The sequence below is a fragment of the Leptosomus discolor genome, chromosome 1 (assembly GCF_034619465.1).
Source record: "Leptosomus discolor isolate bLepDis1 chromosome 1, bLepDis1.hap2, whole genome shotgun sequence".
NCBI classification, from domain to species: Eukaryota; Metazoa; Chordata; class Aves; order Leptosomiformes; family Leptosomidae; genus Leptosomus; species Leptosomus discolor.
This window is the reverse complement of record NC_141391.1, coordinates 63,965,403-63,985,999: the sequence shown is the minus strand read 5'-3', so window position 1 is coordinate 63,985,999 and position 20,597 is coordinate 63,965,403. Positions and strand designations below refer to the sequence as shown.

The following is a 20,597-nucleotide window of genomic DNA, read 5'->3' as shown; positions in this document are numbered from 1 at the left end:
CTGGAAATTTCACACTGTTCATTAAGAACTGTGATGGCAACGGCAATCAGGAACAATGGGGGAAGGGGCTGAATTCATGGCATGAAAACTATGAAGAACTGACAGCCATAGAGAATGTAAATGATTGAGCTTTTCCATTCTGCTCTACTGATACATCTCATGCAGTGTGACTCAGACGATTCAGACTACATACTCAATCTGTTGTGACAGAAATTAGGTTATTTGAATCACATGTATTGTACACGTATGAGTGAGCGAGATTCAGAGGGCAAGGGAGACTGTGGGCATGTATGCATAGTAAATACAGCTCCATATTCCATCATTTTTGCAGTCTTAGTACATACTGGTCATACAATTAAAATCAGTTTTGTGCAGTTGCAGTCAGTTGCAGGTCAGCCTAGTGCAATGACCAGGGTTGTGGTCAGCCAATGCACTGTTCTACCTGGTGATATCGTACACATTGTGGGCAGCAGTTGTTGGCCCCTCTCTAAGCAAATAATGCAGTCATATTACCTAATAGTTCTGTCTGACTGACTGTTAAGACCAGAAAGAATAATTCTGAGACATATGTGAAATGAGACACAGAATATCCTAAAAAGAGACAATATCTGGACTGCTACTCCACACAATGAGACAAAAATAAATGTTCTTCATGATGTCCTGAGCGGAAAAGTACACACTGTGCTCTTTTAGTTTCTCAGAATTCTTCACACACAACTTCATTTTCTTCCTTTTAACTCTGAATCTATTTATTATCTGTAATGATTTGACAAGCAAATGCAGTTTAGTGCCTGGTTTGTTTGTGAATTGTTCATTCCTTGAATTGCTGAAGCTGATTATTTGTGTTGCATGCTTAGTCACTGAAGTCAGAAAGTATTTTTTCTGCTTCCAGATGTTGGCTTGAAACTTGCACTTTAGAAACAAAATGCATGCCAAATAAGAAATTAATCTGCCTAATTAATGATATATTTTTATTATATTATTATTAATTATTTACGTATACCAAGAAAATTTTTATGATTGTTCTGTGTAGGTACTCATCCATAAGAATACAGGTATATAAAGACAGCATTGATAGGTGCATTTTTTCAAAAACATAATTTTTTTCCCATAGGAACAAGGTTGTGTAGGTTTAATTTATTTAGGTGAGAAAATTTATGACTAAATCCTTCTGAGATTTTGTAGTTATGCTTCTGTACATGAAAGATGACGTTATTCTTATGTGATACTCTTTCCAACATCACAGAATCACAGGATGGTAGGAGTTGGAAGGGAACTCTGGAGATCATCTAGTCCAAACCCCCTGCCAAAGCAGGTTCACCTGGAGCAGGTTACACAGGACTGTGTCCAGGCGGGTTTTGAATATCTCCAGGGAAGGAGACTCTACAGCCTCTCTGGGCAGCCTGTTGCAGTGGTCTGTCACTCTTAATGTAAAGAAGTTTTTCCTCATGTTGTGGCAGAAATTCTTGTGCTCTATTTTGTGCCCGTTGCCTCTTGTCCTGCCACTGGGCACCACTGAAAAGAGCCTGGCCCCATCCTCTTGATACCCACCCTTTAGATATTTATAAGCATCGATAAGATCCCCTCTCAGTCTTCTCCAGGCTAAAGAGCCCTAGGTCTCTCAGCCTTTCCTCAGGAGAGAGATGGTCCAGTCCCCTAATCATCTTAGTAGTCCTCTGCTGGACTCTCCCTAGCAGTTCCCTGTCTTTCTTGAACTGGGGGGCCCAGAACTGGACACTGATGTGGCCTCACCAGGGCAGAGGGGGAGAATAACCTCCCTCAACCTGCTGGCCACACTCTTCTTAATGCACCCCAGGATACCGTTGGCCTTCTTGGCCTCAAGGGCACATTGCTAACTCATGGTCAACTTGTTGTCTTCCACAACTCCCAGGTCCTTCTCCACAGACCTGCTCACCAGCAGGTCAACCCCCAGCCTGTACTGGTGCATAGGGTTATTCTTCCCTGAGTGCAGGACCCTAGACTTACCCTTATTGAACCTCATTAGATTCCTCTCCACCCCGCTCTCCAGCCTATCCAGGTCTCGCTGAATGGCAGCACAGCCTTCTGGCGTGCCAGCCACTCCTTCCAGTTTTGTGTCATCAGGAAACTTGCTGAGGGTGCACTCTATCCCTTCATCCAGGTTGTTGATGAATATGTTGAATAAGACCAGACCCAGTACTGACCCCTGGGGAACACTACTAGCCACAGGCCTCCAGCTGGACTCAGCGCCACTGGTTGCAACTCTCTGAGCTCTGTCCTTCGGCCCATTCTGAATCCACTTCACGGTCCACTCATCTGTCCCACACTTCCTAAGCTTACCTATGAGGATGCGATGGGAGACTGTCAAAAGCTTTACTAAAGTCGAGGCAGATAACGTCCACTGCCTTCACCTCATCCACTCAGCCAGTCATGCCATCATAGAAGGCTATCAGGTTGGTCAGGCCTGATTTCCCCTTAGTGAATCTATGCTGACTACTCCTGATAATCTTTTCCTCCACCTGTTTAGAATGAGTTGTTCCATCACTTTTTCAGGAATGGAAGAGAGGCTGACTGGCCTGTAGTTTCCCAGATCCTCCTTAGAATCATAGAATAATTAGGGTGGAATAGATCTCTATGATCATCAAGTCCAACCATCAAGCCAACACCACTATGCCCACTAAACTATGTCTACAAGTGCTACATTAACATATTTTTTGAACACCTCCAGGGACGGCGACTCCACCACTTCCCTGGGAAGTCTGTTCCAATGCTTGACTACTCTTTTGTTTTTCCTAATGTCCAATCTAAACCTCCCCTGGTGCAAATTGAGACCGTTTCCTCTTGTCCTATCTCTTGTTACTTGGGAGAAGAAACAAACACCCACCTCACTACAGCCTCCTTTCAGGTAGTTGTAAAGAGCAATAAGGTCTCCCCTCAGCCTCCTTTTCTCCAGACTGAACAAACCCAGTTCCCTCAGCTGGTCCTCATAAGACCTGTTCTCAAGGCCCTTCACCAGCTTCGTTGCCCTTCTCTGGACACGCTCCAGCACCTCAATGTCTTTCTTGCAGTGAGGGGCCCAAAACTGCACACAGTATTCAAGGTGCAGCCTCACCAGTGCTGAGTACAGGGGGATGATCACTTCCCTGGTCCTGCTGGCCACGTTATGTCTGATACAGGCCAGGATGCTGTTGGTCTTCTTGGCCGCCTGGGCACACTGCCGGCTCATGTTCAGCTGGCTGTTGACAAACAGCCCCAGGTGCTTTTCCTCCAGGCAGCTTTCCAGCCACTCTACCTCAAGCCTGTAGCGCTGTATGGGGTTGTTGTTACTGAAGTGCGTGACCCGGCACTTGACCTTGTTAAAGGCCTCCTTCTTGCTCTTGTTTGAAGATTGGAGTGACATTGGCTTTCCTCCACTCCTCAGGCACCTCTCTCATCCTCCATGATCTGTCAAAGATGGTGGAGAGTGACTTAGCAATAACATCCGCCAGCTCCCTCAACACTCTTAGGTGCATCCCATCAGGGCAAATGGATTTCTGAGTGTTCTGTCCAGCTAAGAGATCCCTAACCCAATAGTCCCCACCAAGGGGCAATCTTCCTTCCTCCAGACTTCCTTTCCCACCTCCAGGGTCTAGGATTCCTGAGGACTAACCTTAGCAGTAAAGACTGAGGCAAAGAAGGCATTCAATAACCCCACCTTCTCCATATCCTCCGTCACCAGGGTACCTGCCTTGTTCAGCAGGGGGCCCACATTTTCCCTGGTCTTCCTTTTGCTACAGATGTATTTGAAGAATCCCTTCTTACTGTCTTTGATGTCCCTAGCCAGATTTAGTTCCAAGTGGGCCTTAGCCTTCCTCATTGCATCCCTGCATACTCTGACAATATTCCTATACTCCTCCCAAGTAGCCAGTCCCTTTTTTTCATGTGTTGTAAACTTCCTTCTTCCCTTTGAGTGTTTCCAGGAGCTCCTTACTCATCCAAGTAGACCTTCAGCCTCCTTCGCTCAATTTCTTCCTCATAGGGATGCATCGATTTTGGGCTTGGAGGAAGTGGTTCTTGAATACCAACCAGCTCTCTTGAGCCCCCTACCTTTAGAACCCTAGCCCATAGGATTCCTTCAAGTAGGTCTTCGAAGTCGCTGACATTAGATCTCTAATAACTAACACCAGCATATTTCCTTGTCTAATAGCCAGGACTGTATCTCTTTCAAATACAGAGTGCCTAAAGTTCTACTGATGGCAAAAAGATGAGATATTTAGATACATACAATTATTTACTGCATACATGTGTTTGCCATGATGCATCAATAAATCACTTTATCTGAGTTCTTTACCTTGCTAAAAAAGAGTAAAACCAAAAGCAACAGAAAAACACGTTTTTTTCCATTCTTTGAGATTAGTCTGTCAGATTTCTATTAGGAACTATGATTTTTCAAAGGTTTTCATCATCTCCCAGACCAGTTGAAGGCACAAGTCCATTTTGATCATTTTTCTGCACTATACACATGCAACATATATAAAAGATCGTAATATGTAGCAGAAACTGTAAATTTAAGAAACCCAAAATCTATGTTGTATAGTACTTTTGTGTTTGGTTTTGGTGCCTTGACTTAATTTCACAAAATATCTATTAATAAAAATGTTGTTTTTTTCTTCTGAATTACTGATTTTTTTATAAAAATCACTAATTTCCTCCTCTTTCTTCAAAAACTGTTGATAGTTGTGTATTCTTCTATTTTCTTTATACTTTATGTATCTTTCCCAGTCTTATAAATCAGTTTCTTTCAGTTCATGTTGGGAGTTAGTTGTAGTTTTGTTTTCTTTAACTGAGGATATAATAAAGTGAAAGCCCTGTGCATTGCTGTCACAGCCCCTCTTTCCTTGAAATGTAATCATCTAAGAAATTTGTTTTATTGACTCAAATCTTGAGAAACTGCATGTTTTGAAGGAGCAAGTTCTTTAGAAAACTTTACTTAATGGAAAATTTAGAGGATTTCCCCTGCCTCTGGCTATTTAACACATGGTCAACTCATATCCACCTTCCATCTTTTCCATTGACACACAGAACATGACATAGGAAAATACTAACAGAATGTAGCTAATACTTTATCTTTATGTTCTTTATCCAATACTTTCTAAGATGAGCACTTACTGTGATTATCAGTCTTTGGTTTTAGCCACTGTTGTCCTTAAAAAAAGAAAAAAATACCCTCTTACTAAACCATAGTTTGTAAAGTGCACACCTTACACAAAATACAAGCTAATATGTACTTTCCTTGGTAGTTTCAGGCCTTATTATACAATGCATGTTTTAAGACTCTGGAAACCAGCATTTGGGATTTGCTAGGAGATAGAGCAGAATTCCCGACCAACAAAAACCTATATTTTCCTGCGTATAAGAAAGAGTACTGGCTGATCAAAGGTCATAATACCTGCTCCTCTATTAGGAAATTTTCAAGAAATTACAGTACATTTCAGTTCCAAATCATGGGCTTCTAGTACTTAAGCTAAAGAATTCACCTTTCACTATCAGCGAAACAAAGAAAAGGCTTTGGAGTGCTCTAGATCTACTTATTCAGTTGAGTCAACTGTGGGACTCAAGCAAAGGCTGCTGAGCAGTGACTGATATGCACAAATATCAGATCAATTCTTATGCTTCTCTACTCCCTCTTGGGTAATACATCTTTAGGCATGAAAGGAAGATTTCTGTGTAAAATCTTTGGTGCCTAGAATGTGTAAGATGTCCAGGAAGGGTAGGAGAGGTTATCTGGGGTCTTTGTTGGGAAAGTAAGCACTTAAACCATGTCTGTACTAGTAAGTAAGAGTGGAGAGGAACTACTCTCAGTTCTACCAGCTAGACCAACACAATTCATCTGCAAACATCTACATTTTTTCCTTTTTCTCCAAAAACCATGGCCATATCAAAACGGATTACTGGGTATGCTGATTGGAATAGATCTTTTCCCAGACAATGGCTGCACTGTCTGGAAACGTACAAGTTAGCACAGGCCAAAGCTGTGGAGGCAGTGGGCTAACAACTAAGCACTATGGGTGAGCCTTCGCTAGTACTCAAATCTGGCTCTGACCCTATTTTCTTTCCTTATCCATATGTGATTTTGAATTCCAACTCAGTTGCAGTATAAGTACTCAGGTGTTAAATTGGTGCTTTTCCATGACATTGACTTCTCCAACTACTCAGACTCTTTCTTGGTAGTTTTCAGGCCCGAAAAAGACCTGGAAAAATGGAGATTATCTGTGGGAAGGGCAGAAGATTAGCATTTCCCGTCTTCTAGGCTAGTTTTCAGGACCCCCCTGAGGGTTTAACCTACTACTTCCTGGACATTTTACAGTGTTCTGCAGAAGTATCTTGTCCCACAAACTTGAAGTTTCTTTTGAAGAAACCAGAGCATGGGGGTAGGAAGGCTGATAAGCATCCACATCTCACCCTGAAGTTCATATCCTTCAGACAGAACTCTGAAAATCTTAGTTTCCATGTAACCCCACTGGCCAAAACAGAGCAATATTGGAGCAGCATACTAAAAATCTTGATAGAGACTGCAGAGAAGGTTGAAAGGGTTTGCAATAAAAAAAAAAAAAGATACAGAGTAGGAGGCATTTATCTGAGAAACAGATCTCAGGAACAGGTATTTTCATGCATTCTTTAAAAATACAAATGCAATTTTGAGCCAAAGCAGAGGACTTGTGAATCAGAGCAGGAAGATCGTGTGTACGAACTGAGACTGGATACATAAAAATGTTCACAGAAGTCTACGATCGCATTATTTACTTCTGCTCTTGAATAAACATTTATTTCCTGTCTTGCTTAAGTAGACACAAAGCGTTTGCTCATTTTCTTGTTACCATTCATGGTATGCTCTTTGATACACTTCCTATAAACTGATGTACATTTTCAAATATGATTCATAACCCAACTTCCTTCACTTAGATCTACTCTATGAAGAGAATACGTGGGTTCATACTAAAGAGATCTACACTGTTAATGATCAGGAAAGAACATCTGTGAATATTTATCTGTTCTCAGACCTGGTGTTCCTGTCTCTGACCAATAGACTATGCTCACTAAATAAATAAAAGTAAGAAAACAATTACTTTTTTTCTTTTATTGTTGCAAGTATCAATATAGCAACTGAAGCATTAAAAATGTGATGGGGGATATAGTGAAGACTGGGAAAATCACTTGCTGTTTAGAAGTTTATTTAAGAACAAAAAGTACATACACCACCTAGTCTTCCTTCTCATTAATCATTTACTGTGGATAAGAAACCTTTGTGAGCAATTAAAATTGAATTTGTAGTGAAAAAAATCCCATTCTACAGAATGCACTAGGCAAAAGCTACCATAAAGAGATAATCACAAACCATAGATTAGTGATAAAGGCTTCACTTCATCACCTAGCAACCTTACGCATACCTGCCTGTGTTGCAAACAAGCTAAGAGAAGAGTTTGGTGATTCTGGGACTAATATACTGAAATTATTGTACAATTTAAGATGCTATTGACACTAATAAAATTATAACTATGATATTAAATATACTGAAATCAAACCAAACTGTTAGCTACATTGCTCTTTTCAGGTGTCAGTTTTCGAATTTTCAGCACTTAAAAATTTAATCTATGTTTCCTTTTGTATTAAAAATAGGTCTGGGAAGAAGGAAAATAATCAACTGACTATATTGCTTTTCAGCCAGTGATAAAGGAAAGGTAGTTACTGAGATTTTCAGATATCCTGAATGAATACAAAAAGGAAATTTTTGTTATATAACAACCTAGGTGATAGCAAGTATCTAACCAGTAAATAATGTACGTCAAAACAGATAAGTAGAAAATAAAATGGGAAACAAGCAAACATCTCTTTACTCAGTCATACAGGTTTTTCATCACCTTCGTAGCTTGGTGTCATATCTATTTTCTTATGACTACATGTGAAACTTTTGTGTGCTAGTTTAATTCTCATGACAAAGACCATTGCTCAGAAGAGAACAGGCAAAAGAAAATATAAATATGTTTATTTTGCTTTTCTATGTAAATGATTAAAATAATTGTAATAATCACTGGTCCGGCAGCCATGGCTACACAGCATCAGATGACAGAATCTTTAATGTGTAGACATTGGTCCTCACTGTTGCAGATTTATCCCCTTGTCTACAGCTGTTAGTGTTCAGATACTCTAATGTGTGTTTTAACGCTGTGGACAGGACAAGGTTTTATTTGAAGGGAAGCAGCACCATCTATTGCAACCTGGTAGCTTAGCTCTAGATGATACAAAGAACAGAACCGGCCTGCACCCAGCTTTAAACACTTTCTTTCATAATTTTTTCCCAGACCAGCTTCAAATGAGGTTAGGTTCTTAGTTTGTATACGATAACATATAGGTACATGATGTGTGTGCATGTGTCTAATAAAAAGGTGCATCTAAGAGACATACTTGTTTACAAACTAAGATAAAATTATAGCATAAGCCTAGTCCTGACTAACCCTTGTCTTTAAATGACTTGGCTGGAGTTTTCGTTTCTGAAGTGGAAGGATAGTCAAAAGTTAAGACTGTTTTACCCAGGTGATATTCTCTCAAAATTTCCTTTCAGAAGCAGCATTAATGTAGGTGTGCAGTACAGTATGTTCTTCAAATAATGACAGTGCTATTGTCATCCATCTATACTTCTGGTTCTTCTCTTTTTCCAGACTGTCTACAAAGCCTGGCTCTGTTCCCAGTATTTTGAAGTCACACAGTTTCACTGCAGCAACAGAATTCCTTGCAAGCAATACTGTTTGGAGGTTCAGACGAGGTGTCCCTTTATATTACCAGACAATGATGATGTCATCTATGGAGGATTATCAAGTTTCATCTGTACAGGTATAGTACAGAAAAGCTAATTATTTCACTTGTTTTCATTAAGTCTAAATGCGAAGGAGAGTGTGGATGATGTTTCTTCCATTAGCTATGAGAGCCTGAAGGTATTTCTCATCACAGAGATTTGTCAGAGGTGCTAGGATTTGAGCCTAGATTTATTAATGCACATTTACACTACAGCTTGTCACAGTCATTAACTTTACAAAACAAAATTACCAGAAGAAATTTGTTCTGGTTATTTTTTATGCTTAATAATTTGGTGGAAGATTTTTGTTGCTCTAGGTCATGCAGTACTCAGAGAATAGAGGCTCTGTGTCATGAAATATTCAGAAGAAAAAGAGAAAGGCAAGTCCAGTTTTTAGTATATTCACCTTTGTTCACCTGCATTCTCATGTCAGATAAACGAAGAATCTGAGACATAGCATTGAAAACTGTGCAGCAGCTCTTGGAAGGTAAATGGAAAGGTCTAAGGAAAGGTCTTTCACTAGTGAAGAATTTTAAGAATCAGTTGTTCATCTGTGAATAATTGATCTCTTGGTCTCTTCTTGAGTCTTGTTACATTCTGTGACTATTTTAATTTTAAAAGTTAATGCTAATATGGGTCTACACATTGATTGATAACATGGTTTAGTTCCTTTTGCATTCAATTCTGCTTCAAACATTATCCCAGAATAATCCAACCAGAGAGGACATGGTAGGCAAGAAATACCTTTAGTACATCTCAGGTACCTCAAATATTTTTTTCAGGTCTAGCTCATCCACACAAAATTTCAGTTTATATCAATGTTATCTGCAGAATTCTGGTGCCTAAAGTATCCTCTGAGAATCCTGAAGATATTTAGGCAACATACTCCCACTAAATCAGTAAAAAGGCATTTCAACACTCAGATCGTTTGACAGCCGCGTCCAAATACCTGAAATTAAACAGCCTCCACTGTAAATTAGTGCTGTACTGGAACGCTTGATACTAAATGAGTTGCCCAAGATAAGCTACTTAAAAACAGAGTAAAATTTAAAACCCAATAAATACTTTACACCATCGCGGAGGCAGGCGTGTTTCTGACAACTCACTTCACCTTATATCTTGTTTTAAGATTTAGCGGGGTTCTGGTAGCAAGACATTTACTGTATTTCTTCTTGAAGCTTAAGCCTATTGCACACAATCAAGCGATATCCATCCATATGCAAAGGACAACATGATGAAATGTAAGCTGGGTTACAATTTGGTAGTCATCAATAAGGTAATGGTGCTTAGCCACTTCAATGTATTTTGTAAATATTAATATCCTTGCGTAAGCAAATGAGCATTAATTTCCAGTTTAAGATAGGACAGTAAAAGATGAACTGAGAGACTTAGGACATTTTTATTTACAACATGTATACAATATATATGTGTGTGTCCATGTGTATGCATGTGTGTGCACACTTACAAGCATACACAATGACAAAGAACAAACAATAAACAAAACCATCTTAGTAATTATTTCAGAAAATCTCTTAGGAAATACATATCCAACTCTTCATTTTTCTAGTTAATCTCCAAGTCCAAATTTGTTCGGAAAACACACAAAATAGAGGCCTTTGCAAAGATTACTGACAGTCGATATCTGAGTTTGGGATGTAAGCAGATTTGGGGGAGGATTAAACTGACTTTATTGCAGGTATTAGTAGTGTGGGTATCTACACATAACCTCTGTGACTAAACTCTCACTAGATTCACTGAAGACCTGGTGTAGTCAGTAGAGCTGAGAGCTATTTAATTCAGCCTAAGGAGTCACCTGCACCTGATGAGCTGACTAGCTCTCTATGCCCTGCTAAGGGTGCTGGCTGCACTTTATTTGCTGTAGCTGCTGTTAGTCCCCAAGGTCTTATTGCAGACACTTAAAATCAGGATGACCTGAATCTCATCTCGGCAGTCCACTAACATTTGTTTGAATTTTTGTCCTCTTGAGTCAAGGCCCTGAGCGTCAGCAGAGCAGAGCTTGTATTCAGAGACCCATAGGAGCCAGCATGTTGACACTAGGCAGCTGTGTGCAAGAGAAAATGCTGAGAAGAGGTACAAGGTTGCAATTCAGACTTTGTCTGGCATACAGGCCCATTGCCACCCTCATTAATCTGCTGTTCACTGTAAGAGCACTTCCTGCCAATAAACAATGAGAAATTTGACTAGTATCTGCTGCAGGACTAAAGAATTACACTTCTTTGCATCTAAGTGAAAACAGAATTATTTCACGCAATTACAGTAAGTTCAACAGCAGACAAAATACTCTCAGCATAACTTGTGGCTTGACCCTTAACTTGAAGTCCTTTTGCAGAAAAGAAACTGAAAGCAAGTCATCCACATCTTGAGGGACCTCTTCTCTTGCTGCACTTTCTATGAGCTCCTGTCTGGCAGACATGTTTCTGAGATTTCTAGTTACTGATCCTGCTATTCCTGGGGTGGGTGAAATTCACTGCCAAAAATCAAAATACTCAGGTCAAAGGTATTTCTAATTGATATTTAGGTGTTATAGCTGGTTGTCTCTTGTCAGCATTCAACCTAAGTTCACTGTGGAGCTGGTCATAATTGAGTTCTGCCACAGGAAACATAGCAGAAGCAAACTGTTGTTCATAGCAAGCTATGTTCAGGGATTCCTCATGAATGGCATTTTGCCACAGCCTGTCACTCATTTAATTTAGGCTTGAATATCTCTGCTGTTCCTGATTCCAGAGGTATCCCATGGAGAGAAACGCTACAGATTCTTTTTTTGAAATTTTGGCTTACATTTTTGGAGAAATCCACCAGGAAATGAATTGGGTCATGTTGATATGATATTTTTCCCCATGAAAGACTATCTGGCTAGCTAAGGAACACTGTTAATGACAAAATATTGTCTGAAGAAAAAAAGGGATATTTACAACCGAGAATTGTCATGAATTTATGTATTCCGATTTTCTTTAATAATGTTTTAGAAGCAGTAGTTTTATAATAAGGGCTTCCCTCCCTCTTCTCCATGGTAACAGACTATTTCATCTAAGGTCCAGTAGAGATTTATGCTAATAGAAAGGCAGAGGATTGATTTCTATAAAACGTTTCAATACACCATGGAAGGCAAGTAACAGGAAAAGGTGTACCAGTGACAGTTGTTTTTCTTTGATGTTGACTACAGCACAGAACGTACACATAAATATTACATGCCATTTTCCAATTGCAGCTAGATATGTGGCTTCATGTTACCGGCAGTGCTGGGAGCTGCCACGACCGTATCAAGCTGCCACCTCCCTTTCCTGTCCCTGTCCTGCCACAGCAGTGAGATGGGACACAGAAACACATGCTGGGAGTGAGTTCACAGCAGCATCGACAGACAGGAAACCCACATCCTTCCTTCTTTCTTTCAGGACAGGTTGAAACCTTTCTCGAGGTTGGAGAATGTAAAAAAAAAAAAAAACCAAAACCTGAAGGCTGTAAAAAGAAAAAATTACAAAGGATTTATCCTTCCTTGGAAGGCCCATCTGATGAGAAAACAGCATAGGACTGGTTGTTTTTCCCCAAGAAATGTTGCAGTTATTGTTAACTTTGACACTATTAATTTTTTTAAAAAAAATTGTAGTTTGTAATATAAAATAATGACTTCTCAGAAATTCCTGAAGGACTGGTATAATAAGTAAGAAGTGTTCTAGCCTGAGAATGTCTTGCTTAATTACTTCCAATGAAAGTAGTTAGTGGGAAAGGAGAAGGTATGCTACACTAGTTGTGTGTCTCCAGAAACTTGTCTTTTGTAGAAATGGATGTGAGGATGTGGGACAACTGCAGTGCAAAAGAAACTCCTTGGGAGATTAATGAAAACAATCAGAATCACAGTGTGGTTCCGATTACAGAAACATGCAGTTAGCTAGAATGAAGTTTGTGTTCCACTCTCCCTTCTTTCTTCTAGGAAATAGAAGGAAAGAAGTTGGTCTTTCCATCAGGCACTCTTCTGGAACATAATGTTTTTCATATTGATTAAAATTGAATGGTTGATTTCAGTTTAGACCTTTGGAGTTTATATTTACATGATTAAAGTTTCCAGGGGTTTCATCTAATGTTTCTTTCTGCAGATCAGATGTCTAGAATTGCCCATACAAACCAGAATTTTATTTAAGGGAGATATTAATAACGTCTAGGAATACATACACACACAGAAACATGGCAGATTACATTGAATGAGTCCCATGGAAAGTTTCAGGTCAAGGTCAATTGTGACCCCTGTGAAAACAGTGTGCATACCAGTGCGATTGTTTTCCTTCATAGATGTAGTAATTGTTTCCTTTTTTTCCCTGTTGTGAATAGAAGATGTGGAAGATTTCTTTCACGCATGCTCTTTGAGTGTGAAAAGAGAGCTGAAACATGTATGACTATGTACAGGACACTGGGAAAAGACTGGTAGTAATTCATGACTTCTGCTTTTCCTGCGCCTTCCAAAGTCATGTAGTCCAGCAGCTGGCCTGGGGACTGGTCCAGCCCATGAACTGTTTCTGTTTGGCTTGCTGCCGTCTCCCAACAGAGACAGAGAGAGGATGCAGAGACCATAAATGTTTTCTTCACAGCCAAAACTATCCATTCAGGCCTGCAGTTTGCTCAACCAAAAAACATGAGAACTAAGTTTCCACCAAATGAGCAGCAGAGACGCATAAAGAGAGGGGAGAAGAAATTACTGCTCCTCTGCACACATCCCTTCCCTGAGCAGCCAGGATACACCATCAACACCAACACTGCAGTTGCATCCACGTTAGCAATCTAGTTCAAAAGTGTACTTTTGAAGCAAATCTTCTGTTCATACTCTTTCTGTTTGATGTGCATCAGAGAGAGGTCTTGGAGGATACAAACTGAGTTCCTCTGGGTTAAACTAAACTAGGAGATATGCTACAGGACCATACCTATCACATGACAACCACTAATGCACATTTGGGCTACAGAATCAGACTAGATCTAGAGTGAGGTAAAAACCCTTCAAATGCATTTAGGGTTGACACGAGATACTCAGCTGTTTCACTGTACTGATCTCCTTTTGCCCAAAACTACTTGTTGATACAGACATAACCTATTCTGGCTCTGGGAGAATAGTCCCAAACCTGCTGTCCATGTGTCAAGTCTGGATCACTTTAGAGTGCAGAATTAGGGCTATCTGTGTTGCTAAGGGCTTTCTGTGTATTGAACAAGTCTTATGGTCTCTTGGTGCCTTGTGACATAACAAGGCCATTGCCCAGCAACAAGTATCAGGCAGGAAATCCCAGCCACGTGCTCACACTCTTTACCTGTATAGTACATGTCACAGAATTTAATGGAGCACCTAAATTCCTCTGTGAAGGAAAAGAAAGAAAGGTAGTGAGCAGCAATAAAGCAGAGACGTGCTGCATCAGCTTCTTCCAAAACCAGCATGACACTCTCAGGTGTTTCCTAAGAGCAGTGGCATCAGAACAAATCACCTGCCAGCAGGACGAGAATCAGATTTGTCTACTCTCCTGTGCTGAACAGACTTCTGACACGTTTCAAAGTAGAAGAAATTAAGGGGAGAGAAGAGGTGAGTGAGCATGTGGCTTAGGTGCTTCAAATCACTCACATCTTTCCATTTCATCCATATTAATTTAGGCTCCTAATTTCACGTGTTCTGATTAACATCTCAGTTGCTTGGAACACATAGTGTGGGTATTCTCCCATACATCAATTTTTGGCAAATACCAGTAACATATGCTTATGTGATCCCTGCAAAGTTACATTTCCTCAGAAACTCCTCCTCCTTCAAAGTAAAGAAGACTATTCACCAGAAATAAAACTGTCAGTCATGCTTCAGAACACACATTAATATTTCTAAGGACATAGTGAGAATTATTATAGAGAATTCTCAGAAATCTGTAGGAGTTTCTTGACTAACAAAGCTCAGCGAAGGGGTTGCTAACAATTCTTTAAACCACAACTTCCTCTCAAGGGACAGATGTGTGTCTGAGTTTCACCAGCAGGTTTAGCTATAGACTTTTTCAAAACAGACACCCTGATTTCAGTGCAATTTGAAAAGCAATTTCCTCAGGAAAATGTGATATATAGAATGCATCACTATCTATCTTTTCTTTATAGAACAATTCAAGAAGAGAAAATACCTGCATTCAATACTCTTTATGTTGTTCTTGGCAAACTCAAAAAAATATATGTACCTGATCCAAATTCTTATTCTAAAAATATCTCGCAATAATGTGTCATTTATCTCCTGCCTACACCTCTTAATAGGTCTGAAAATATCAAAACATTAAGCTAACACAGACAGCAGGACAAATCGCATTTATGTTTGACAAGCATGGTTTAAATTGTTACTAGCTACAGATCTGCTTACAAGAAAAATTTGACATGGTTTTGCAGCAGAATCTGTTGACTAAATAGCTCATCTTTTTGAGTCTAGTGTTCTTCCAGTCTTGAATATTCAGGCTTTCCCACGAATGAGGTCCTATATCATACTACGTTTATTAGCTGCAAACATCCTTCTCCTCTAAAAACAACCCAGGCAATTAGCGTATTCATATCCCTGAACTTTCTCTGATAACGCAGCACTTAGATACATATGACCCTTTCTTATCATATCACAATAGTAAATCTTTTTGATCAAAAACTGTACATAACAGAAGCAAAACTGAAGGGGAGTGGGGACAGCCAAATGCTTGCTAGAAACAAGTTATCTCACCCTTATCCTGTATCTCAAGATAGCAGAGCTAGAAAGATTCATCGTAGAGCCTTGAGAGTCAGCTATTTACTTATGTTTCTGACTTTGAGCAGCTTAGATAGTTTTACAGGGATAACACTAATTTACACCTGCAGGAGGAAATTGGTCCGGTACATATTTCAGGGAAAAAAAATCCATGCATGGTGAAGAAACACAACGAATTTTTCTTGAATATTGACACATGCACACAGGAAAATGATCCAGAGGCAACTGTCTGAAATAGACACCAACACAGAGTGATAAAACAAAATTAAAACACAGCAACCCAGATCTCCTGCAACAATTGAAATGGAGTCTGAAACAGAAATAAGCCTTTTCAAAAGAGCTGAGCAGACTTATTCATCAGTTTAAGAATAATCTGTTTGCCTAAGGAATAATCTTTTTCTCTTTGAACCTTCTCCTACATTTCATTTTATTACTTTTTATAATATGAAGGCTATAAAATACATGTCTAAACAGAAGCATCACAATGTGTCACAGACACAGCAATTTAGAAATTGAGAGGACCATCTGGATAAGATCGAAGAGTGCTGGCTTCCAGATTAGATGTAAGCAAACAGTGAAATCTAGTCATATATTATCTAGTGTGCTCTCTTGCCTTCTGTATTTGGAAAATGTTAATACTGAAATCTCAGAGATAATTCCTCAGGAAGAGAGATGTCATGCAGAGTGTTGGCATTCACTGATGCAGTGATGTCATCACTGGATGGATCACTCTTGGCAGATATTATTTACTTTGGGTCTCACAATAAAATGGAGCATTCAAAACTAGTATACTACATCTACTTATCTGGTTTCTTCTTTTAGTTCATGGTCTTTTCTTCAAGCACAAGAAGCTTGGTATGCCTCTCAAAATAATCAGAAGTCTTTGTTAAAAAGGACTACAATTTAGAGTTCTACAGAAAGAAAATTAAGAAAAAACATAACAGACCAAAAGATCTGTTTATTTCTGTGTCTTATCCAGCAATGACAACAAATAAGTCAATCAGATCAGTTTCCTTTGATGCAGAACACTATGGATCCGTAGCTTTTTCTGTAGCAAAGAAACCAAGAAGTGGGCCAAGCCAGACCAACTGCTGCAGGTATACATCCAGCTACAAGCATGACACATCCTGACAGTCTTGGGGTGAGGTGTGGAAATGCAACCACCTCTTTTGTATGCTGGTTCCTATGCAAAAGAAATTCAAGTGCTTAGGTAGAAACCACAGCATTCTCTGAGTTAGCTGGTGATCTAGCTGATCCGCAGACCATGCATGCATAGACAGGCTTTGTGATTTTAATTCTTGTTTAAGAACTTATTTGTGGTTTGCTGCTTTTCCCCCAAAGCTGTTTCCACACAAAGTGAATACGATGCTCATGCTGTCACTCCTATTTCTTTCAGTATGATTCAGCTGAGCAAGTTGCACAGGATTTATCTACAGTCATGTCTCCATTAACATAATCTCAGTCAAATGAGTAGCCTTAATTCTTGCATCAGCATTAATAGCACACACTCCCTACAGATATAACTGCTGTACTGATCATCAAAATTTTATCTGCGTGTGAAAAAACTATCTGGTTACAAAGCAAGGCGATAGCTTTTACATGACTTTCATGAGCAATAGCATAACTTTCTGGAGAATGGTTTAATACGAAAAAGTATCCTGACATTCTAGGTCCTTGATTAAGACTAAGGTCCGAGAACCTCCATATGGACTAAGATTTCTGCTGGTGAAACATAGATGAGTGCTGGGAACAGTTGGGAAATGGAAATCCAGAGCTGAGCATTTTAAGTGAAAACTGAAAAGCAAAGTAGGTTTCGAGCCAGTAACATTTGGTAAGTCAGTCTCAGAAATATGAATATCAAACATCCAAATAATACAGAGTAATGGTGTCTGCAAACTGAGCTATAAAGACAGAAGAGGGAAACCTTGGTGGTTTGGTGGGTAAAGATATCCTTTTTATTTCTTAACTCAAATTCTGTGTCCGTATAAAATTTTTTGACAAAAGAAACTAGGGGTTTTCTCCTCAGTTTCCTAAGGCTGATGTATTGAGCTTCCCAGGGTTTCTGGTGAATAATGTGTTTGCAACCCTCTGACTGAGCAGACTGACTGATTAGATCCAAGAGGCCAAAACTTGTACTTATGGCTATAAACAAGTATGTGGTGAGGAACATTCACGAAGTTTCATTACTTCAGTGCAAAAGCTCTGGCTGGAATTTGTCTAAAAGTTCTGCAACTGTCATATGAATAGTGGTTCTGTAATTGATTGTTAAAGGTGTAACTGCAAATTCAAATTCTAAATTCAATTGCTGAAGTGAAATAAAGAAGAAATGTAATTTTGCCTTAAGGAACAATTTCAATGCAGCTTTGAATATGGAGTTGTCTTCAATTTATTTGTAATTCGGTAAGTGTATATGAACTATTTAAATATCTTTTGATTACCAACTTGTATACATAGGCTTTGATTTCAAAGGAGATCTGGGTTTTCCTATAACATGAACCACAAGAAATACAGTTTGAATTGTAAACAAGCCTCAGTAGGATCAAAGCATTAACGATTCTCTGTGTCTCTTCAGTTACCACTAATAGTTTGAGCTACTGCAGTCACAGAACAGATCATATAATTACCTGCTTTGGGAGGTACTTCCTGTATGTTACTATATTTAAAAACACAATTATGCACACAAACACCAAAAGATGGCTCTCAGAAAACATGAAGTTAGCAATAAGACTACTTTGTTACATTTACAATAAACAACTGTCCACAAGTTCCAAAGTGCAACAGAATTTCTTAAAAAAATATGAAGTATATTCAGTGACAATCTGAGAATAAATAATTTTCAAGAGTTGATACACTGCCTTAAGTATCTGACTTCATAAGTGCAAAAATTACCTGATTTCACACAGAGTATACCCTGACTTCACAGAAAATCAAACAAGCTGTTCTTATTCTCGTATCTTTAAAAACTTGTTTGAATCCAAAAATATATGCAACTTTACTTGGACTCATGTAACATAGTAGACTGTTGTGTCAGCTATGTAAAGAATTGACAGTCTAGGTTTAATATGAATTTTAATGTGCTCAGCATACCTAATGCATTTTTTGTTTAATTGCAGATCAATATTATGGAAGTAGGAATGAAAGAGCTCAGTTTTGTCTTACTTTAAGGTGTGCTGCTTTTCTTTACAGGATATTCACAAAATACAAGCAGTCTGGTACCTGGACTTAAGAATGTCATGCCTACATTTGTAGGCATTGTTTTTTGAAAGTAATATCATTGATGTGATACTTTAGGCAAAATGTGATTCTTGTTTCAAGAAGTAAATTTAATTTACAAATTATGTCAATTATGTAGCTGTTTGAAAAATCTTTATCCTAATGTTTCAACACAGGTAGGTTTTTTCCTAGTAAAACCTAGCACTACCATAGAGTAATTGTTTACTGCAAAATTTATTCCAAGATCGGTTTAAATGGAGAAAAGGTGTTTGTCCATTATGTTATATATTCTTGCATTTGACCATTAGTTAAACAGCCTAATTAGGTTCTTTTAATTTGTCAGAAATTAAGATATGTGAGAATCAAACAGAGCACTCTGGTTATGTTACACTCCTATACAGCAATGTAGACAGCATCAAGATCCTTTCAAATTTTTGTGGAAGTGTCCAATTTGGTTAATTGTTACTTCATCATCAGTTGTTACTTCCCAAAAAGGAAGAATTCAAATATCCTTACAACTCAAACATCAATAATTACTTTTTAATGCTGTTTCCTTACACAACCATGGTCAGTGTCATGCTTCTGTTGAATAATCTTTTGATGCTGCTTCCTGTTAGATGATGCATATCTCTTTAACAACTCTAATTATACAAAATTACAAGTGTTTTGAAAACCTCAAGCTCACCCAAAGATATGGATTCAATAGTGTAGACTAAACTATCGAATGCTGCTTTGAGCTACCAGCTTCTGCCAATCTTTTGTGACTGATGTTTATTTTTTCTTGTGTTTACCCTACAGGGCTCTATGAAAACTATCCAACCAATGCAGAACCAGAATGCTGTGATGTCAGATGGGGACTACTACCAGATCATCAATCCAAAGGGACTATAAAAACAAGTGGCTCAACGATGTGCCACAGGACATCTCTCACAGTTTCATCAGCATCAAGACTGTGTAATAGCAGACTTAAACTGTGTGTTCTTGTATTAATTCTCTTACATACAGTACTTACAGTCTCAGCAGCACAGAACTCAACAGGACTGGGCTTTGGAGGCATAACAACTTTGGAAGATAATTCAACCAATGAGGAGTAAAAGAAAGGATTCATCTTATATGATAGAAACACAACAGGCCCAAATGACTACAGTCAAAAATAGCAAGGACTGAGTGCTTTACCCTCAGATCTCTTCTTGAATGACCTTTTGGGTAAAATGAAAAGAATGGGCCACTACCCAAACAACAAGGACACATAAACACAGCTTTTTATTGACTAAAAGGCTGTATGGTGACTTAAATTTCTCACACCATTTTATACACTGTGTTTTAATGTTTGGAGTTTCTTTTTTGTTTGTTTTTTGCACTTGTTAATACAGGATTTTATTTTTGGGACGGTTTCTCAAAGCTAAATTAAGTCTTTTCTCTGTCAATATATTTCTAGTCATTGTGTGTGTTCATCTGATAGTTCTGTCTTTTATGTCCTGTCAGTTTCTATTAGAGGAATGACTGCTATGATTCCATGACATAGAAAAAAAAGAAAAAAAAAAAAGAAAAAAATAACAAAACAACAAAAACCCCAAAAAAACCCAACAAACAAAAAAGAACAACAGAACAAAATTTAACAAAAAAAAAAAGGAAAAAAAAAAAGAAAAAAAAAAAAAGCAACCACAAAAAAAACCCAAACAAACCTAACTGTCCTCTTACCCATGGGAACCATTCATCTTCTTTCCCCTTCCCATCCCCTGTCACAGACAACATACATTTGCTTCTGTCTGTGTAATCACAATGAATGGGTACACAATTCCAGTGTGCCTCTGCCACTGTTGCACA

At 38.7% G+C, this 20,597-nt stretch overlaps 1 protein-coding gene across 1 annotated transcript in view; it reads left to right on the top strand.

Annotated features, from left to right (window-relative positions):
- NALF1 (NALCN channel auxiliary factor 1) overlaps window positions 1-19,864 on the top strand; it is a 491,467-nt gene extending 471,603 nt beyond the window's left edge. The window contains exons 2-3 of the mRNA XM_086482079.1: window positions 8,676-8,847; window positions 19,569-19,864. Coding sequence (XP_086338205.1) covers window positions 8,676-8,847; window positions 19,569-19,864 — 468 coding nt within the window. The remainder of the gene's footprint in view (window positions 1-8,675; window positions 8,848-19,568) is intronic.
- The last annotated feature ends 733 nt before the right edge of the window (window positions 19,865-20,597 follow it).